We start from the raw sequence: 22,845 nt of genomic DNA, 5'->3' as shown, positions 1-22,845 counted from the left end.
CACTCATGACTGACCTCCACTCAAGTACTCAAAGCACCTTGGAGCAAAGAAAGAGAGAGAAAGTGCATAAGATGGAATTAACTACTGACCCCTAGCTGTTGCCCTCTATTATGGCTCAAAGAGAGAAAGATTATCAGATACAGCCTTCTCAGTTTATCAACGACGCTAAACGTCTCTATTCCACAGCACCTATAATGTTCTGCACAGTCTTCATACTTGATACTTCATACTTGATGCATTTAACTTTGTTTGATTTTTTTTTAATTTACATTCAGCTATATCTACCACAAGCCTAAACAAGATACTTAATGGTTTGCAATATAGCTACAGATTTAGGGATTTCCCACTTTTTCTGGAACTTTCTGAATGACATCACTTAGCGCCTTTGAAAACACTCAGAGTAACAGTAGATGTGAAATACTGGCACATAGATTAGGTGTTATCAAAACTGAAGCGCATCCAACAACATTGGCAAGCAAAAACATTTTTATCCCAGACGGTTTGGCTGCCCCCAACTGTGTAACTCAACATTTAATTGCTGCTTAGACAATGATCTGTCCAACAGGGTCTACTTTAGCTTAGCCTGCACTCAGTATATGAAAAACATAAGAGAGCATCAGGAGGGGGGACAAGGAATCAAGATGTTAAAACAGAGCTGAGAGAACACTCTGTTAATGAGATCCTAGGTCAAACAAAGCCTAGAAAAATATTGATCTTAATTTCTGTGCAGTCCAAACATTTACCTCGAAACGGAATGGGCTTTTTGCGATAAACGTCCTAAAACTCTAGTTTAAAGTTTCTCTTCAAGCGTTTGAACTATTGTGTATATCTCTTTCTGTCTCACCTTTTCACACATGCCTGTAACTGATTGAACCACACAGGCCAGCCAAATGGGAAATCAATTTCTACTCAGGGCGGCTTGTCGACTGCAAGCCCCAACCTTATCAAACTCTGTCTCTCCCATCGACGCCATCTTACACACTTAATCATCTTCCTCTGTAAGATTTAACTAAACATAGAGCCTATTTCAATATGGCATTGGTCCATGGTTCTCACAGTAAGATTTACATGTGGGGATTACAGGATATGAACTCACGATAACTTTGGGTTTAATGTGGTGAGTTTTTGATTGTTGCATTTAAAATGCACATTGACTTTTATCCATAATAACATTTGATCATAATCTGTATCAGTGAGTGAACTTAAAAAAGTAAGATTGTTTAAAAAAGCGGATATCAATCAATCATTTTTTCATTTTTTTTTTTGAATGAAAACCCCAGGAAAGAAATCACAGAAGGTACATGATACAAAATCTGATTTGTTTAAAGAAGTCATAAACTGTGGTAGAATGTCCTAAATATTTATATTACATATAGTACAGATATAGAAGGAAAATTCCTTTTTCTCACTATCTGGGTTACCCAGATAAGTCTGTTCTTGCCATCCGTCACCTCTGGCATGCTCATTAGGGAAAATTGTAAATAAAAATGTATTGTTTATATCCTACATTTCTATATTCCTGTAAAGCTGCTTTGTGACAATGTCCATTGTTAAAAGCGCTATACAAATAAAATTGAATTGAACTGAATGTAAATTCCAGACAGACTTTGAACTGTTATCACAAGATAATGACAAACACATTTCCTCTTATGTCCACAAGGCTCTAATCCACTAAACCAGCAGCTTTGTACAGTCTGGTAACATCACTTATTTTATTAACTTCTATAAAGTAATATCAAGTGACCGTTAGTCACTGTATTAATAAATGGCTAAAGGTATTAATGCATTTATGGGATTTGATGGATGGTGTTCACACTGTTCACAATGAATTTAAACTCCCAAGTCACAAAACAGCATAAGGTTGATGAATAATAGATATTTGCTGAAATAACAGCACTGCCACTGGTAGTGGTTGGCCACACGCTGCTGCTGAGTGCCTCTACTAACTCAATCAAAGCTGGACTCAGCCACCTGGAGAGAGGCCAGTGCAGCATATTTTGCAATCAAAGCAAAAGGTGATGTCAAGAAGAGATCCATTTTGTATATTTGCCCCCTGGTCATTATTCGGCTCGACTGATGAGCAAATCAGGCTTAATTGCTGCAGGAAAAGCCGCAGTCATCTGCTGGGATGATGTGAAGGAAAATGAGGTTCTGTTAAAAGTTGACCACACAGCAGTTGGAACTGTCTGTTCTTGCCCTGGGGCATCCGTGCTGCTTCCTTGTTCACCATATCCCGCTCTTTTCATGTGGGTGGTAAACACAAAACCACCTGGAGATTGACATTTAAAAGTAGGGTCAGTCATTCACCCTGGAATTCAAAATGGTCTCTTTAGATTTCTCCTATTAATCTTTTTAGTGGTGTGGTTAATGAGTCAGGGTGAATGCCATCTTTAGCTCAAGGGAAGACCTTAGAATCAGTAATGTCATTTCTATGCATATCATCTTTCCATTACATACTGCAGCAGTTGAACTTCTGAATGGTACAAACCATTGTCCAGAACTAAACATGCCAAAATGTGAGACTGGTATCCACAATCCCTTGATTGCGTTTTTCCTTTCCACTTATCAGGCAGGAGTTCCTGACCTAATAATGGTAACAGTAATTACCTTTGCTGATTGCTGGCTGAAATTGTGCATGTATTGTACTCCATGTATTGTACAGCTCAGCTTTCTCAGGCTTTAGCCCTTTAATCTCAATAGAACTTTGATCAGCCCTCTGATCAGGACCTGCAGGAAAATTAAAGACCTTCTACTCACAATCTTCTGCAGGTGGGCACATCACCAATGTTTGCACTGTCCCAGTCAGCATGTTAGCAGGCCACATAGTTTTACCAACTTGAGCTAAACATGAGGACATTTTTAAAGTCAAGTTTTTTTTTTTTTATTGTAATTCCATTAAATAGTTTCGGAAAACAAAATATTTCTGCAGGACTGTGGCGCAATACATAACAGTAGAGTAATACAGTACACAAGACTATAAAAATTATAAAATACACAATGACACAAAAGACACAACAGAACAGTGTTGTGTGGTAAAGAACATAACAGTGCTATGTAAAGGGCTTATAACTGTCCATTTTTGAATTTGCTGTTGCACTGTATTTTTTGGTATGCAGATTATTTTATGTGTTCATGTGTGTTTTTTGTTGAAGGGGTGAGAGTCAAAGGGTCTGACTTGAGAAAAGGATACAAGCAGTATTGCACAACTTCTTTTCCTCACACGTTTCCACACAGAGTAAACAAGTGGTTCTCATAAAGTCTACTATTAACATCTTGTGTACTCCCTTGTTGAGGAGACCCCCTGAGCTGGGGGCTCAAACATGCAAAGCTCAGATTTGCCATATCTCACACATCAATTCCTGGCACCCAGACCTAGCAAAAGTAAACAACGGCACAACTTAATCATAATTGATAGTAGCCGTTCCTTTTATACTGGAGAAGCATGTCAAAGAGTGGTGACCAGACAGTGCAGATTACTGAAGATTTGCAACACAGGAGGATTATCCAAGAATGCTCGACTTTGATCTCTTTACTCGTAGCTTTGAATTTCAAGTAATTATTCAAAGGAACATTTTTCTCCACAATGTGAATGATGAATGGCTCTAATGATTTCTTAATTTTGCACTGTAAGACAGCCTTATCTTACATGAGTGTGTATGAGTGTGTGTGTACACGAGGATGTGTATTTCAGTGTGTGATAAGTCTGCTATACACAGTGGAGAGGTGAAGATATATGCTTGTAAATTTTTTTTCATCTTTTTTTCGTAGCAATAATTTATGTAACAAATATGTCTCCTCCCTTATTAAAGCAGTATCACCTGCATCCTTCTTCAAGCTAGAAAGTTCGTAAATTGCTTAAAATATCATAACAGTTTATAACAACGCACTATAAGCTTGCATTTTAACTGAAAGCTTACTTAGAGTACCAGGAACCTATTCCTGTGTATAGTGTAGTTGAATTGATTGAATTTTGCATGGTGGTGCAATAAATAGCAAATATGCCATACAGAACCAGTCCCCTTGAGCCCCTGTCTGGAGTTATAGATGCTCCTCCCATGTTGGCATGAATTTATTCTGGGTTCTCAGGTTTTCCAGAAATATAGCCCTTGGTGTTCTGTGTGTGCATGGTCCCTTGCAATGTAATGGCATCTCATTTAGGATGTATTCCTTCCTTGTGCCCAGTGTGCCAAAAACAGACTCCGGACCAAACGCATCCTAAAATAAAGTATTTACCAAAATTGAATTGTTTAAGCACCACAAAGAATATATAATGAGTATTTGAATACAATATATACAGTATAAATATATAAGATTCTGGTTTATTTTAATAGTTTGACTATATGACACTAGCATTGAGATTTAAAACACAATGGTTGAAATCATCAGGGCTTTTGTTGTATCATAAGTAATACACTAAATTGAAGAAAAACAAAACAAAACAAAACAAAACAAATCAAGATTCTTCAATGGAAATGAAACACATTGTGAAACAGACAGGAAATCTCGGCCCTTCTCTTTCTTATTGTCCAAGTCTGTGTAGACCTCAGGTTGCATGCAACAAAGAAAGAGATGAAAGATGTAAGATGAAAGTGTGCCTGCATGTAGGTTGAGGGAGACAGCAGAATATAATCTCCAAAGCAATCCCATCCCTAACTTAGCGCGGGCTATATGGGTTCCCCTTCTCTTTTTTTTAAAGCGCCATCAAAGCTCTTCAGGTAAGGTGAAGGGACAAGCACAATGCTAATGTTGCTGAAGCATCAAAGATGATCATTATCTGCCAGTACATAGTTTGCAACCTGTTTCAGGATGTGTCGATGTAGTCGGGGACTCGTTGTCGTCATCTACTGAAGAGCTTTCATAGTTCGAGTGTGGCCAGATGATGGTTTTGCAGTTTGCGTTTTGTTCGGCCAGGTCCGTGTTTTAGTTTGGCCCATATGCACCCAAACAGCCGTGACAAGATAAGACAGGCATGTAGTAAATGAAATAGACATCTCTAGAGAGGAAGCTGCTGTTCTCAACCAGTTTGGGTTACATGCTCCTTACAAGGTCAGTGACAGAATAGTGGCTGGTTAGAGTATTTTAGAAAAAAAGTTAACTCTCAGCTACTTGCTAAAAGTAACTGGACCATAAAAGACTTTGTAGACGTATATACCACTGCGATAGGGACAGCAAATTTTGTTTAAATGTGGAATATTTACTAGTGTCCGCATTACCGACATTGATTTACAGCACTTATATCACTAATTTATTTATACATCTGCAGTCTTCTGTAAATTCTTACTTCATGTGCAGCAATCATGAAAAACTCACAATTACACAATGAACTGAATGACCTCTTGGTGTTTCACAACTTTGCATCTGTGAAGTGTTTATGTTTTTGTGGATTCACAGCTCTTTAGCTGCTGCACTGGCTACAGTACCGCCCTTAATACCTGTTTAAGGTACTTGGTGTTAAAGTATACTTTATATTGGGCTAGGTCCAACATGAGCCAGTGCTGCAGGAATGCAGGGGGGATGCCAGAAGAGCACCTCCGCTATTCCTCTAAGTAAATAGGAGTTTAGGGTGCAAATGCCGTGCCAGTTCGTGTGAAACAGAAAACTGAGTTTTTCAAAAACATAATATTATATACCTTTAAATTTCAGGGATTTATGGGGAACTGTTATGGGGAATTTTTAATAGCTCATTTGAAGAGTTAGTGGAATTAACCACTTAAAAGGATTCATTGGGAGCATGCACCATATAAATTGAGTTACCTGTTTAAGGTACAATGTACATTTATTTATTCCTTATACTGATTTATTATATTGTATTCTACACATTTATGCCCAATGTCTTATTAACTATTTGGGGTATCAGATAGGCTGGTAAAGAGTCAAATAAAACCGGATTTTTATAATGTATACAGGATTGAGGTTAATCAAACCGACTATATTAACTATATTAAAATGCATCACAAATACCAGTGTCCAAACACTTGTGACATAAATATTAACCAACTCGGATGGCAGTGCTGGATTCAGAAAATTGTGACAAGAACTGAATAAATATGCAATTAAGGCTAAAATCACCCATGGCCCAATGGGGTAATTACACTGTAGGATTAATTACATGTAGGCTTAAATGCATCACTCCAAATTCACACGCGTGCGCACACACACACACACACACACACACACACACACACACACACACACACACACACACACACACACAGAGAGAGAGAGAGAGAGAGAGAGAGAGAGAGAGAGAGAGAGAGAGAGAGAGAGAGAGAGAGAGAGAGAGAGAGAGAGAGAGAGAGAGAGAGAGAGAGAGAGGGATCAGTCCTGATAGGCTAAATTAATTACTTTTGAATGTCAGGGATATTTTTATTACCCTCTGATGCCAGTTTATTCAACCGTGGAATGTCCAAGATAAAGTAACAGTATCAAAAAGATGTATATTGCATTTTTATTAATTGCCGATATGAGCAACAATATTTATAAGTAACTGTGGTTGGGTGCCAAAATTAGATCATAACACATCTGAGTTAAGATAAGGAGGAATTACAACTATTGGCTAATGTTTCCATAGTGGGTTTTGATTGTTGGAATGAGTTAAAACAGTTAAAAGCAAGAAAGAATATATATATGTATATGTATATGACCCCACTTGAACAAGCAAATGTAATTTCTAGTTCAAGTGCAATTCCCCCACCACCAACCAGACACATAACACACACATGCACACTTACATACTGATATAGATTTGGAGACAGACCAAAATGCCTGTACAAGTTGTTAATCAAGCAAACAGCTCTACCAATCACACAGATGGCAAAAGCCTTGTGCCATGCCCATTGTTTCCACTGCCCTGCTCTTCACATATTACCCAGCACCACCTGCTGGCTAGAACACCAAACTATTCAATCATGAGGTAGTCAGGGCATTTTCTTTTATATCTTTTATATCTTTAATAAGCTCCTAATGATTCACTAAATATCTGATAATCAAGAAAAAAAAATGAGACAAAGCACAAAGAAAAAAAATCTTTATGTATTTATAAAAAAAAATCCATCAATGAATTAATGAATGAATTATGTTGCGATACCTAGACTGGAATGACTTACTCCAATTTACCTCATGTGTTTAGAGTGTCACTCTTCCACACCCCTGACTGATAAATTAGGCTGATAGGCCTGTAGCACAACTAATGTGGTTCAGTTCTTTTCCCCACACTATAGCATGTACCATTTATCACTGACTGCTAATTGTCTAGTCTGTGGCTAACTGCTACTAGGATGTTTTTGTATGTATTTTTCCTCTCTATCTTCTCAGAGTAACTGTCACCATGTCCCAATGTCAGACTGACTTGCAAGCATGTTGCCATAAACCACTTGACTAAACACTACACCATGAATCCACATTGCTGTTTAATTTTAGGGGAACTTGATGATGCCTCATTCTCATGTCTCATTGATTCCAGAATGCTGATGCTGTCATCCAAGGACAGGCATTCCTTGAAACCACAGGTGTCTTTTGAGCAGCTAGTATTCACTGGAACTCTCAGTCAGGTCACACATGCCTGTTTATTTGGACCCTGAGGCCTGCAATCTATCAGTCCAGGAAGAGCCCATAGTACACAGGTCATACATACCATTGTATTATGGTATGGTTATGGATGCTGTCCTGTGGATTCAACGCCCACTTCACAAAATACTAACACTTTTCCAGAAACTGCTAGACATAAACATGTCCCCATATACAGTAAACATGTATGTGCCTACAGCACCTAATAAGGCATTTCTCAGAATTACTGGAAGGGGAATGTTGCCTCTGTCCTCTCACAAGTGTGTGGTGGGGGTCTCCCTCTTCTGCTGGACTGTTGTAAGACCCCTCCTTAAAAGCCTATGCAAGATGCCATTCTGAAAAAGATGTCAATCACATATAAGTAACTACTTTAAGAATAAGTGCGGGAGAACTGAAAGCTCTGGCAACAAACTTAATTTCCATGCCTCTCTGGACAGATGACTTTGATAACCTTTTGATTGAACCCAGCATTTTTGCTCAGGAAAATGTCATCCCATCTTTCAAATTAAATGTCTTGCCTCACATGAAGGCAGTACTTTCTATCCAGTCAGAGAGGAAAGACACAGAAAGTCACAGGCCAGCTGAATACATTTGCCATCTTTGGTGAGTGAGACTAGTGATCCTATTGAGTGGAAAATGACCCACAGACAGGTGAGGTTCTTTTTAAGCATCAAAATAACAATAAAATCCAGTTTCCCAGAGGTTCCCTTAAGGTAATAGACTCTTGCCTAAGCTTTACAGGATGGGGTGCAGAGCAGTGAGTGGGTGCTCTTTTCATTAGCTTGGCACTCAAAAGATATTTGCAAGAAGAAATAAAAAGCATAGTGTCTGTCCTTGCATGCTCTGATTGTTCTGGGACAAGAGGAGGGGCAAAAGTCTGTGTGTCCAGAATAAAGGGCCTCCCCCTGGCAAAGCTCATAGAGGGAGGCTCTCCCAAACCCCAACTTATTGGTATGGTAGTTTGGCAGTTTCCAGCACTCAGGATGAGCAGGTCCAACCCAGGAGTGCTAAAAAAAAAGTAAATAAACCTGCTATCAAGGGAAGATCACAGCCTCCTAGAAATTAAGCAATGATATGAAGTATTTAATTTCAAATACTGACTTCATTTTACACATAAATGTATACTTTCAAAATGCTTTCTGATAATAGATCTTCCCTGTATTTTTAATGAATCGGTGAGATCGACTGTTTCCACTTAAGACAACCTGACTTTGATTCAAGGCATAGTGAACACAGTCTGTATTTACTATTGTGTTGATCAAACATATTCTGGTTTCCCTTCACATCAATGAATCTCAACAAGAAACACACTGTATTGCCATATAGTTTGACATATTTTCATTTTCAAGCTTTCTCTCTTTCTCCCTCTCTGTTGGACTCTTGCCAATGAAGGACAGTTAATTAATCAGATGATCGTTTACCTTGTCTCTCCCCCACGTTGCTAGCTTTTGGCTTTTAGACAGTATGATCAGACAGCTCCATCATCTGAAGGCAGAGAGTCCAAATCGTATTAGGTGTCTGGCCAGAAAACTGGAAAAAATAAAAAATCATTGTGAGATCAGATAAACTGAATAAAGTTGTACAGTGTGCTTTAAGCCTGGTCTCTCTCTAATCATTCTCTTTGACACGTTTCGTCTTAGGAAATGCTGTGGCGTGTCCGGGCCCTAGGGCTTGTATTGGAAATAGTGTGGATTCTGAACCATCAGTCAGATGTGCATTGACCTGTAACAGGTCTCCTTGTGATAACTATCTCACAGACTTACAGTCCTTGAGGTCTATCTGCACTTCGGGAGGTGTACGATCATGTTTCTAAGCAAAGTTTTGTTCAGGATTGGTTTAGTGTTGGGTAAGGGCCTCATTTGTTGAGGTTGTGTCTAATTTTTTTTAGGTTTAGGGTCTCATGTATGGCTCAAATCATCCTAGTATTCAGTATCTGAAGTCATTTACCTGTATCTGTGTGATTTGATGTATTGTGCTGCTGCCACATGATAGACTGATTAGATAACTGGATGAATGTGCAAGTGTTCATGTTCCTAATAAAGTGGCTGGTGAGAGTTAAAACAGAATACTTTTACACTTTTATGTCATCTTCCATTTCAAAATAAAGCATGTATGTTATTCAAATAACTTTGACCGAAGAGAAGAGAAGACACTTTTACACATCTGCATCTGGTTTCATTCTAACCTGCTCACCACACACTGACCACAGGTTTTTAATTTCAGCACAAAAATGAATGTGCATGATGCCATCTACTGGCAGGGTAGTAACAGCACATAGGTAAATAGCTGACAGCTGATTGAACATCCTGCAGTAGTGAAAATGAACAACTCCTGCAGTGATGCATGAAGACTAAGAAGCCTGTCTACTGAAGTGACCATGAGTTTAGTAGCTGTCTTTTAATACATCTGCATATCAAACACGAGTTTATGCCGTACAGTACAAACTACAGTACGGCAGAAATGATATTTTAACTTCAAAATCCTCCCGGATAATCCTCAGTCTATTTAGATTATCCGGGAGGATTTTTAAGTTAAAATATCATTTCAGCTCTTATTTTACAAGCAGCCTCTGTCTTGACAGTGGATTGTTTATAGGACATTATATAGGTGTCTGTTCTCTCAGCGGTGGTAATACAGGCACATATTTCCTTAGATGTGTTTACATCTACATTCACTGTGACTAGCAACTGGAATGTTTTGAAATACTTGGGTTGGGAATAGTTACAATGAAAGTGGAGTGTAAAATATATATAAATAACCATAAATAACCAGAACTACACTTTCCAAATGATCATGTCTTAACAATAACACTAAAAAAAATAGAAGCAATGAATATGAGAACTTACATTTCTTCTACCCATTATTGTCAGGAAATTCCGACAATGCAACTTGAACGTGTAACTTGTGCAGTGCTCCACATATTTCCTAGAGGTGAATATGTTCAGGTAACAACCAGCTGTTGTGAGACACATACACAATGGAAATCACTTCACAATGGACATAATGATGAAGAACTCATTTAAAAGGATACTTCATGTATATAATATTAAACAGATTTGCACATAATGAAGCAAAACGTTTTTGATGTACATGTATTTGGTTGTATTTGAAAATAAAGTGGATTTTTATTTGTGTTTCAGATTTTATTGCGTTTTACTTTCATAATGTACCTTCAGTGTTAGTAACACAATCATGGCAATTTCTCTACAACCCAGTTTGTTTGTAATTCAACCCACTACCAGGGCTCTCAAGTGTCATGCATTGAGCGTGACAGTCACTCATTTCAGTCTTTTGTTACGCAGTCGTGCCACATATTGTATCTGTCACGCAGAAAAATTTACTATTTATCATATATTTAATATGCCGCAGCACCCAAAATGTATCTGTCCCCACCGCTCTCTCTATGGAATCGGGCAGGAGTTGAGTTCTTAGTTATCAGCCAATCAAAAAAAAGGGGGCTACACAATAGCCAATCAGAAAATAGCACTATTGTATCTGGGTAAGATTTAACACAACAACCAATGAAAAAAAAAGCAGATCCTGGAATTGTTCAGCATCATCCTCCTTCACCCACAGAGAAAACCACTGGAGCTGCGAACATCAATTTGAGCACAAAGTAAGTCATAATCTCCTGTTTTAATTTTACAACAAATTCACAACTTGTTTGACACAAACAATGACATTTTGTTTGCTGTTAGAGAAGTTTCCCAGATAATCAGTATCAGTTTTTATGAGTGTCTGTAACTTAGCCAAAGGTTTTACAGCCTGTTCACTGTCAACACCTGCTCAGAACAAGTAGTCTAGGCCAGAGGTTCTCAATCTGGGGGCCCTGAGATGATGCCAGAGGGCCCCGGTTCACTGACAACACCTGCTCAGAACAAGTAGACTAGGCCAGTGGTTCTCATACTTGGGGCCCTGAGATGGTGCCAGGGGGCCCCGGTTCACTGACAACACCTGCTCAGAACAAGTAGTCTAGTGCAAGTGGTTCTCAAAATGGGGGCCCTGAGATGGTGCCAGGGGGCCCCGGTTCACTGACAACACCTGCTCAGAACAAGTAGTGTCGGCCAGTGGGGGCCCTGAGATGGTGCCGGGGGACCCTGGTTCACTGCCAACACCTGCTCAGAACAAGTAGTCTAGGTTTTAGCTGAGAGGGTATTTTGAACAAAACCTCAACACGAATCAGCTTGTCTCTGGACGGGACATTGTCCTCAATCATGACCCTAAAAATGGCTGGGCTTGAGCCAAACTGTTTTAAATGGGAGCAACATTATAAATGATAAAGGAGTCCAAAAAGGCAACAAATACTTACAATAAACAACACCAGTCATATTCTCTCTCTCTCTCTCTCTCTCACACACACACACACACACACACACACACACACAGAAATTAATAAATGGAAATTGAATAAATACTTTGTATTTGGTTAAATTGTTAAAATTTTGTTTTTTGTTTTCTTGGAGATGTCAAAACTTGAGAGCCCTGCACTACATATTTAATGATAAACACTGAGCCCCAGAATTTAGGAATGAATCTGAAGGTTGATTTCAAGAAACTTCCGGCCCCACATTTGCTCTACTTCAATTTCTCACCACATGATAACAACAACGTGCTTTTGCACGTGCTTCCTGCCATGTAATCAGAAACTGAAGTCAGATTACAGCGTTATGCCGAGGAGCGGTTCATCTCACACCACCGCGCGCCACCACCGAACATGCCCACTCCCGTTACCCGGAAGTAAGCAGAATTCCCAAAGATGGCGGAGCAAGGTCCAATGGCGATAGCTATGCGGCTAAGAAATCAACTACAGAACGTTTATAAGCTCGATCCTTTAAGAAACGAGGTGAGTAAATACAGCTTATCGAAATACAGCGTGGCTGCTCCTGCAGGGGATTTACCGAGTGCTCGTGATACGATATAAATAGAGCTCCTGCAGCCGTGCGCTCGTCCGGACTGCGGGGAAGCGACACGAACTGCGCGAGCATGCAGCGGCTTTGCGCAGGCGTGAGTGTGGATGAATCGAGTGTGCTGTTGTTCACCAGCGCGAGGCTTCTTTTTATTTATTTTTTTTATTCTTTTGTGGATTTGTTTTCTATGGGGTCCGGTTATTGTTTTACACTTTGAGATTTGTAAATTGAGATAAAGTCGGGAGAATTTGTGAATTTAACGTGTAGGTTTCGGTAAGAGGTCGAGAGAACGTGTCCATCCTCGCGAAGATTGTTCTGTTAGCTGTTAGCACGACTGAACAAGTGCATCCGTGGGCGTCAAAGCCGCCGCCTCCTCCTCTGCCGATTGTAGAACTATCTTCAGACTGAGGAGTAAATTCACCATGGCGTGAAAATAAACAACTAAAATCTATTTCTGTAGCTTAAACTCTGGCCTCGGAGTTCGTTCATGTCGTAGCTGCACTCACGGTTCACTCCTGTAGTCATGTATAAAAAAACAACAACAAGATTTACAAGACACTTGAACACACTTCTATTTTGATGCTGAAATCGTGACTGATCTTTTAGTGTTTAGTACTTTTTTGTTAGGTTTTTTTTTTCCAATCCTGGTGTGGTTTGCGCTCCACGTGGAAATTTGTTTTCTTTGGTTTAATTTTGAACGGCTCGGTGTTGGCATTTTTTTTCTCACGCGAACGTGTGCACTAAAATCCTCCAGAATACGCAATTACACTCATTTGCATATTAATCGAATTGTTATTTGACTCAAACTGAGAACAAAGAGTTTTAAGGAGACACTTGAAGTAGGATGGAAAAAATAATAGATCGTTTGTTTCTTAAGAAGTATTTTGGTCACGGCACCACAAGCTGTTTATATACTTTCTATCACAAGCGCAGGAAACAGACGACCGTGTGTTGCTAGGCAACAACCCATAGTAAGCGTACTGATGGTTTCAATTAAACCAGCAAAGAGCAGTAGAGGTATACAAACAGTGAAATGTGCTAATGCTGTTATTAGTGATTGTGAATACAACCAATAAAAAAAAATTGGAGGGATGATCAGGGAAGCATGGGGGTGGGAAAAAACAGGGGTGATCAGTGGTGATCTGATCAATTGATGGGAACATCAGCTCATGCGAGCACAAGTCAGTCAGACTTTGCACAAAGGTGGTGAATAGACAGAGCTTGTGGTTTTCAATTCTTTTTATATTCAGTAGCTGTGATGTGAGCATGAAAGCCAAACCTCAAGCTTCTGTTTGCTCAGAAAATTGCTAGATTTGTTGCTAGTGTTTTTATCGTTTTAAATAATAATAGTCATTAACAGATCTAATAATCAAACAAAAAAAATGCAAAATTGGCAACACTGTCTGCATATTTTGTTTAACTATCGTTCCTTTTTCTACACAGTATGTTCTTATGACCTTGTCTGATTTAACAGGAAGAAGTGAAGATAAAAATCAAGGACCTGAATGAACACATTGTGTGTTACCTGTGTGCAGGATATTTCATCGATGCCACGACTATTACTGAGTGTCTTCACACATGTAAGTTCTGTGCACCTTTCCCCATTTGGGCAACGTCTGAACCTCGAAATTTAACAGGTTAAACAAAAATAGAAATAGCGGAAAAAGGATAAGTTTTGAATGTCTTCCACATGTTCCATAAGTATTTTAGAACTTGGCTTAAGGACAAGGACATTCGGATCCCTCTAGATGTAGCCCTGTTACTACAGGACTGCATGCTGGTATTGTCGGCTATTGACAAAATCACAGGTTTCCAACTTGGATTTTCTTGCTCTAGCATCCCCATTTCGATTCAGGAATAGCTGCAAATTAATTGATCAGTTGAATCAGGTGTATTTGGGAGCAGGGGAAATGCTAAAATGTGCAGGCTGGCGGTATTCCAGATTGATGGACGGCAACCTGTGTCTTGTACGGGTCATCACATGTTCTCTGTGGAGAAAAGGTTGGCAGAAGCAGGCAAGATCCTGCTGGTCATCTGTCTTGCTAGCCAGACTCACTGGTGGTTGTATTTGTGGCATGTTCTTCATTTTTAACTGTTCAATCAAATCAGGGAATTAGACGAGAACATACAACATAAGAATTCATCGCTAACATCTAACCCACTATGGACAGATTACCTCTTTCTGGAACACTGAATTATTTTCTTTCACCAAGGTGGAGAACATGCAGTGAGAGGAAAGTACTAGATATTTGGAGACTTTTTTGGGATTTAATATACATCCTGTGCATATATCTACTTCAGATGTACATAGGTTAAAGTCATCTGACATTTTTATACTTTTAAATGCATATTAAAAAAGTTTTATATGCAATATAAAAAGTTTTTGGCTGTCATTCTAAAAGTTTTTTATGCCATTGTTTGAAAACAGTAATGCAACAATTAGCAATCGTAGTTAATGAAGGAAAGCCATAGCAAAACCTTAAACATCTCTGTTAATCTAACGAGTTGAATAATTTAAAGGTTCACAGTGTACTCTTGTAATAAGAATGAGATACTAATCATAAGAAACATAAGCGAGAAGACAGCAGAACAATAAGCAATAAACAGCACCACATTCCTCAACTTTCCTATACAACTCGCACCAAATTCCTCTGTATTTTCTATGGTGGCACAGAGATGCTAATTTAAAACATTAAAACGAAACAGAAATGCTATGGTTCAAGGTACTCTTGTCTCTGGGGCACAGTGGCTTAGTGGTTAGCATAATTGCATCACACCTCAAGTGTGAGCATATGGGGGTTTTTCTCAGGTACTCAGGTTTTCACCCACATACATTATACGTAGTTCATACTGTGTGTGTAAAATTATGCCCTGTAGAGGTTTGGCACCCTGTCCAGGGTGTCCTCTGCCTTGTGTCCTGAGTGCTGGAGACATGGTGCTTGTCATGTGTTGAGAAAGAATGGTGTGTATAAACCCTAGATCACTATACTCACATTGAAGCATGTAGTTGGTGCAACATGATTTGGAGCTGTGGTGCTGTGGTTTTAACAGTGCTGGAGTACACCTCAAAGAAAACATGAATGCTGTGATGTACCTGAACATATAAGAGGAGAATTTAATTAATACAAGAAAGCAGAACGTCTTTTGTCCTGAAGACTTTCCTGAGGGTATTTGTTGTTGATTAATGCAGGTTTAATCAGTTTGTAAGGTTTGGGTGTGTACACTATAAAACACTCCATGTGAGCACAGTAATATAAACCTGTGATTTAAATTTGAGTTGTCTTTCATAGAAATACGATCGCCATCATCTGACAATCAGATTGAAGACTTAAACTTATTTATAATATAAATGTTATTTAACATATAATATATTTTATGTACAATTTATATACAATATAAATGATGCCTTATTGTTCTGCTAATTGTATGTTTTCTTCTTCTTGTCTTTTCACTCTAGTTTGCAAGAGTTGCATTGTGAAATACCTCCAGACCAGCAAATATTGTCCAATGTGTAACATCAAAATTCATGAAACACAGCCTTTGCTAAATCTTAAATTGGACAGAGTAATGCAAGACATAGTTTACAAACTTGTTCCAGGTCTGCAGGAGAGTAAGTACACCTGCTGCGCATTAGAACAATAACATCTGTACAGTGTTGTGTTACAGAATGTCTAATCGTTTTTAATTATTACTCTGTTTTGTTTGATTTTCAGGTGAAGACAAAAGAATCAGGGAATTTTATCAATCAAGAGGTCTTGAGCGCATCATACAGCCATTAGGGGACGGTAAGTAAGAACCTATTAAAGCTTAATGTAGAAACAAAACAGCTTTGTCTGAATTGAATGATGCAATGTGGTAGACAGACTGACAGTTGGGCATTTTATTTACTGCTTGATGGCTATTTTATGTTTTCTTTGCCGTTAGCTGAAGTATGCCCTGTGTCTGAACCAGGCTTCCACTGTTAGGAACAACGATTTACAAACAGCACATCATTCTTTCATGTGTTATCTATTTTTATGAATCATTTTATGAACCGATGATGATGATGATGATTATTACTACACTGTTAAGCAACAGGATGTAAATACTTGAATTGGATGGAGGTAATTTGTGGGAATGAATAAACAAACAAACAAATAAACAAACAAACAAATAAATAAATAGTGCTTTGTTGCAAAAGAAGTACACGTCTGTTTGAGAGCTTGTTAGCAGAGGCTGTTTTCTGTTTTTGGTATTGCAGTAAAAGTCTCCCAAAGGTGCATTGGATAAGATTAGCCTTTCTTTTTTTTTCTTTTTTCCCTCTCCTCTTCTCCAGGTAGCTTGTGTAGTGTAGTATAGAATGACTGACAGAAGGCACATCGAAACTAGGTGTTTGTGAAGTCAGTTTTCTTCACAGCTTGTTAAAGGGACTTTTGCCAAAGCCATCTATTAACCTGCTGTTTTTTTATCATGTTCTACATTATGCTCAATTATGGAATAAATCAAATGGAGTTTTTCACATTTAATTAACGTGTTCTACAAGCAGCAAAAGATTTCACAATTTAAAGGAAGCACCGTTTTAATGATCACCTTTTAAATTCTAGATGGAGAAAAACCAGCAGCCATATAAAACTTTCCATGTAATGATCTTTCAGTGTGGACTAAATTAAGCTGTGTTTGTGTCTCACAGACTCGTTGCCAGATAATACAGGATTACCGTACACCAGCTTCGATCACTCTAAAGCCCATTTTTACAGATATGACGAACAAGTCTCACTATGTCTGGAGAGACAAAGGTAAGCCACAGTTTTGGTCTTAAAGGGACATAAAAATACATAAAGACAATGAAGTGTATGTAATTTCACTATTGAGCTGCTGTTGTGTTGACTTTCTTCAAGCATTCTGGGACACAAGTTATTTGTAGAAAACAAGTCACTTTTTGAAGCAGTAATGCTACTGTTCTATGATTGGGCTATTCGAGCTTGGACGGACACAAACAAAGGCTCCATGGAGGCACAAGTGTATCATCAATAAGACACATTCCCCCTCTCATAATGTGACCAGGCTTCAGGATAATCGCACTGGTCACCTTTATTAATTGGTTAATTAATTTACTGATATTTACAAGAGAAAGCAAAGTAGTATAGCTTTACTATATGGTTTATCTAGAATTACTGATAACTATCCAGGGCTATGGATGGCTGATGAGTAGGTATTTGTGTGTACCAACTGAAATGAGAATTCAGTAATCTACTGAACGTCAACACGGCTTTAATTTGGCTTGCACATATTCAGTTATAACCTCATGATTGCATGTGAAATATGCTTTTATTTTAGTTCAATACACAAGAAGTTAATATTTAGTAAGTGACAGTTTGGACACTCTCGAAACGTTGTTTATTTTTGCTCCACTATCTAAAATAAATCCTGAAGAAGCCAGACTCATTTTAAATGTACTTCCAGTGAAATTGTTGCCCCTTCTTTCTTTTCACCTTCAAATGATGAGCTTTCTTATTTTAAGCTAGTTTGCCATGTCCACTAATGTTAACACTGCTGGGAATCATAGACTCAGTAAAACATTCAGTTAGAAATATAGAAGGAACGGTGCACGACCAATCAAATTAGTGGACCGAATTGTAATATAATTAATGAATAGAGCATTTTGACCGCACTGACCATCAGAATTAAAAATGTCTGAAGAGACACCTCTTCTGTTAACACTTACTGTAACTAAATCCTAACCTCTCCTCACTCTACTGAAAAAATTAATAATTTTTACATGTTTACTTTGCTCCTTTAGCACTCAGTTAAAAATGTGTACACGTGTAAACGTAATGCAAAATGAAACATTCACCCCGTTGTACAGTTGCAGTTAGAAGCATCACAAAGAGCTGAAATAAAGATTCTGGGCACAATATCATATAAATATTTCATTTTCCAGTGACTTTAGTAAGAAAATAATACTATTTACTTGTTGATGAACATGGGCACATATTAGAAGTGTCATGTTCACAGTTCGCGCACCACATCTGGTGTAAAATGGCCTTAAATTGAGCCCGTTTTTCTAGTAAAGCAATCGTGTGTATTTCTCCATCGCAAAGCCTTGTGGTGTTCCAACTTTCTCGGCTGTTTGTCTCAATACTTCAGTAAAGATGAATAGATTAGTAAATGAAAACAGTGAGAGGTTATTTTATTAGTCATCACTACAGTTACAGTACGAGTCAGTTTTGTATCTGCAAATTGGCTCTTAATTATTATACACTTAGCAATAAGTGACACACAATGGCATTCCCTTCACTCCGACTTCCTGCTTTTAGTAAAAGATCGGTCAAAAAACTCACATGATCATGTGAAGCATGTATATTTTCATTTTAGGTCCCACATAGTGTTCCCTATATACATATGCATTTTTCATATCTGCCTCCTTCACACACGTATTTTGGATCTGACGCCTACTCATTTGAAAAGAATATTTTCTATATGATGTATTTAAACATGATTGAGCACGCATGGCAAAGGAGCTGAACTAATTTGTTCCAGAAAAATGTCTAAAAAGATGTTTTTAGAATTAACTATGTTAATTCAACACTAAATGGTATCAATAAATGGTTCTTTCTTTCTTTCTTTTCTTTTTTTTCTGTCTTTGTCTTTCTGTGTCTGTCTGTTTGTCTTTGTGGATTAGTTCCTCTAACAACTCAAAAAAGAAAGACACCCTCAAAAAAAGAAAAAGGTGCACAAAGTTGTTTGTCTAAATACCTCTATATACTTTTTTTTATAGCTTAGTTGATATGACCATAACTATAAATTACAGTCGTGGCAATAAAAAGTCTTAAAGTATAAAAATGAAAACTCGGCATGATTCTTAACTCCAGACACACAAAATTTCACTCTTTTGAAACAATATAATGGTTTTGCCAGCAGCTTCTCCACATCTCCACTGGATATTTGTTTACATTATTATGATGCTTATCAGAGTACCTCTGAGACTTTTGAGATGCATTTGATCTTTAGTAATTTGTTCTTTCCCTTTGCAGCTCATCTTTATCTGGAAAAGACAAAAATAAGTTAACTTTACAGGTAAGGTATGAAGAACTGTCAAGAGGCAGCATGTTATGCAGTTGTGTTGAATGTAAATGTGTAACTCTGGGTCTGTTTTTACAAAGCAGGTAATTACATCATTCTTAACTGTTTCCTCTTTAAAGCCTATCACATTTTACCCGTGAAAGACGAAGGCCAGAACTGCTTTTGTGGTTAAAGACGATGAAGCAGTATCATAGCAAATTCACAACACTTTTAAGTGTCACTGGTTTTCTGAGTGAAATCAATGAAAGTAATTATACAAAAACTTTGCTCACATGCCCAGGTAGTGTAGGTTCTGATCAACAGTGTGAGCTGGTTGTCAGCTTCAAACCTGCTTGTAATGTGAAAATGCTTCTTCAGTTGTTTTGGACTAACATGTCTGTGTCTGGTACATGTGAGAGTACATGCACTGTGCTGGTAACACTGAAGTGTGCTCTCTGCTCTCCACAGCAGAAGTTTGTTCGCTGCTCAGTCCGAGCCGAGGTCAGACACCTGAGGAAAGTTTTGTGCCATCGACTCAACGTAGAGAGACATCAGGTCTGTCTCTTTCTCCTTTTAAAATTAATTTGTTCTCCTTTTAAACCTTTACTGTCTTCTGTGAAACTTTCACAGTTCTTTGCTGGCAATTATTTTCTTAAAATTGGGCAGTTTGACTAAGGCCCTTTATTTGTCAAAACAGGAAATTCAGTATAAATGCAATGATGCTAATCAGATGTATATCGAGATATATAACATAAATAGGTCCTTTATCTCGCCTGTCTCGTTTTCATGAGACAGATGAGATAAAGGACCTATCTATGCATACTTAAAAATAGTTTTGAGGAAAAAAAATGTAAATACATGATATTTATCAAATTTTTTAAAACTAACCAGAATACTTACACAGATACTAATCTAATGGTGCACTGCTCTACTGCTCAATGATGCTATGGAAATATGTATTTCAAATCTGTACAATAATATTTTGCCTATTTCTTAGAACCTTCAAATCCCATAACGCTTTTTTTTTTTTTTAAATTGCTATAAGATTCAGGTTTACATTAGCTTGATACAAACCTAAAGAATGCCAACAGGTTTATAAATAATCAATTAAAATGATTAAATGAGCTAATAGCTATGAGAACTCAATAATTCTTATAACATCTTTAACTATTCTGTTTTACTATTGTGCCATACCTTTACAAACTTTGAGGTCTAAGTAGTTTGATAATGTGACACACATTGTCCTGCTCTGAGCTTTAAGTAGACCAAGTCCTTGTTTTTGTGAGCAGTAATTGTGTGCATACTTGTACTGTATCCCTTTTTTCACTGCTCTGTTTTGTGCTCTTATTGTGATAGGTCCAGATGCTTTTTAATAATGAATGTCTACCAGATCACATGACCATGAAGCGTCTCTGGCTGTCTCACTGGTTTGGAAAGGTAGTCTTGCGGTTGCTATATGTTTCTATATGCAATATGTATGTGCATTATATGGGATATGGTAGCCTAGTGGTTAAGGTGTTGGGCTACCAATTGGAAGGTTGTGAGTTTGATTCCTACATCCACCAAGCTGCCACTGCTGGGCCATTGAGCAAGGCCCTTAACCCTCAATTGGACAGTTGTATAAAAATGAGATGGGGGGAAAAAAAGTAAAATGTAAGTCACTCTGGATAAGGGTGTCTGCTAAATGCTGGTAATGTAAATGTATATTAAGAAAACAGTGTGATCGGTTAAATTGTACAATTTAACATAGTTTTTGGGTAAATAACATCACATTTATTTTTAAGGGAGTGAAAAATGTAGTTTCAGATGGATTAAGGTGTGTGTTAGTTTCCTTTGTGCTCATTATTCTTATACATTGTTTTTTTTTTTTTCTCTTTCCCCTACCCTTTAGGCTCAACCCCTGGTTCTGCACTATGCCATCAAGGACAAGAGAGCAAGATAGGATAGAAAAATAGTATCTACTGTTGTACATATTTTGTATTTCACATATTCTATTTTAATAGTTTTTTCTCTGCATATATACTTATTTTTGTTTTGTATTTTTGAAAAAAAATAAATAAATGTAAATGTTAAAAAAAATCTTGCTGTCTGAAGTCGTCACAGGGACAGAAGAAGATTTTACACATCAGGACTTTGGAAATGGTGGAGTAGTAGTGAGGATAATCAGCTGACACTCAGGATGGTTCAAACAGCACATTGATTTGATTTCCTCAGTTTAGCAGGAAGTGGTAAACACCATGCTTTTCCTGTAGATGGTTGGTTACAGTAATTGATGGATAAAAAAATAATAGACAACAAAATGGTAGACATTTGTACAGAAGAAAAAGTAGCACAATTAACCAGAATATCTCTCACAGAGCAAATTTGGATTTCTTAGTCATTTTAAATATAATTTACATTGATATTACTATAATGCAGACAATTAATGAATAAGAATTCAGCATTCCGGGATTACGGTTTTCTCCCTTATGTAACTCTACTGTACTGCGGATGTCTTTATGAGAGCAGAGAAAAGGGGACATGCTGTAATAATGTATGCATATTAATGCACGCTTAAGATTTGTTTACAAATTAACACGAAGGTTTGAAATTCACACGTCCTAAAGCAGAGCTAACCAGAGAACTTAAAACACATGTACTTTAATTATACAGTATTTATGTAAAACAAAAGGAATTGATTCACAAATCTTGATTCAACTAATCACTGCTAAGTGTAACAAGGCTTTAATTTTTTTTTCGTTGTTTTAACGATCCGTTGATTTATTTGCATGGAACATTTCTTATGTCTAGGCAAAATTGTAGCAGTTTTTGAGCTAACATAAGGCTCTGCATTTCTGAAAATGAACACAAGGGGGCGTCATTGGCACGTGGTACAGAAACGCGGCGCCGCAAAATCACACGTTTTCGTTACATAAAATGTTAGTCTAAGACTTTGATTTGTAACGACACATTAGACAGACCTTTTTTTCGTGCATTTAACAAAATTATGTAAGATATTGTATGTAGAATGGTTTTCTATGACTTTAAAATTTGCTCTACTGTAAATATAATCCTATAAAGAGATACTCTGCGGCAGATTAATAAATAAATAATGATGGCTGTCATCGCTTACGCATTCAATGACATTTTTAACTGCTGACTTCTTTTAATCGCCAAAAGTAATGTGCCTTAGTGTTGTAATACAGTCTGATAAATCTGATAAATTTATTTATTTGTTTGTTCAAATCGTGTAGGTTTCATGGCACTCTAAAGTTAAATTCAATTAATTGAGTCCTGATGTGAAATTTACAATGAATTTTTTTTTCTACATTTCGATTGAGCAGTATTTTTT

At 37.6% G+C, this 22,845-nt stretch overlaps 1 protein-coding gene and 1 long non-coding RNA gene across 4 annotated transcripts; one reads left to right on the top strand and one right to left on the bottom strand.

Moving 5' to 3' along the window:
• Window positions 1-6,362: 6,362 nt before the first annotated feature.
• Window positions 6,363-12,586, bottom strand: LOC113636140. Its single transcript, XR_003438975.2, has 4 exons — window positions 12,465-12,586; window positions 10,413-10,522; window positions 8,988-9,096; window positions 6,363-8,573 (listed from the first exon to the last, which is right to left on the bottom strand). It is a non-coding gene; the product is annotated as an uncharacterized LOC113636140 (long non-coding RNA).
• Window positions 12,182-21,593, top strand: pcgf1 (polycomb group ring finger 1). 3 transcript variants are annotated; one of them, XM_027136088.2, is made up of 9 exons: window positions 12,182-12,409; window positions 13,948-14,053; window positions 15,931-16,083; window positions 16,187-16,258; window positions 17,143-17,248; window positions 19,487-19,529; window positions 19,983-20,069; window positions 20,871-20,951; window positions 21,406-21,593. In XM_027136088.2, the coding sequence occupies exons 1-9, from the start codon at window positions 12,323-12,325 to the stop codon at window positions 21,454-21,456; spliced, it is 786 nt and encodes a 261-aa protein (XP_026991889.1). In that variant the 5' UTR covers window positions 12,182-12,322; the 3' UTR covers window positions 21,457-21,593. The 3 variants fall into 3 exon arrangements, with proteins under 3 accessions (XP_026991889.1, XP_026991888.1, XP_026991890.1); XM_027136087.2 differs by having other exon boundaries at window positions 12,308-12,409; window positions 19,986-20,069; XM_027136089.2 differs by lacking the exon at window positions 12,182-12,409 and adding an exon at window positions 12,416-12,570.
• Window positions 21,594-22,845: the final 1,252 nt, after the last annotated feature.

Source organism: Tachysurus fulvidraco, chromosome 17 (assembly GCF_022655615.1).
Source record: "Tachysurus fulvidraco isolate hzauxx_2018 chromosome 17, HZAU_PFXX_2.0, whole genome shotgun sequence".
Taxonomy (NCBI): Eukaryota; Metazoa; Chordata; class Actinopteri; order Siluriformes; family Bagridae; genus Tachysurus; species Tachysurus fulvidraco.
Note: the sequence above shows the minus strand (reverse complement) of the source record. Positions and strands in the feature narration are given on the sequence as shown.

Bases quoted from the DNA above. Each gene is read 5' to 3' on its own strand.
- pcgf1 (XM_027136088.2), top strand. From the start codon at position 12,323: ATGGCGGAGCAAGGTCCAATGGCGATAGCTATGCGGCTAAGAAATCAA. The intron at 12,410-13,947 runs GTGAGTAAATAC...CTGATTTAACAG, and splicing joins TCGATCCTTTAAGAAACGAG to GAAGAAGTGAAGATAAAAAT. The intron at 16,084-16,186 runs GTAAGTACACCT...TTTGATTTTCAG, and splicing joins TGTTCCAGGTCTGCAGGAGA to GTGAAGACAAAAGAATCAGG.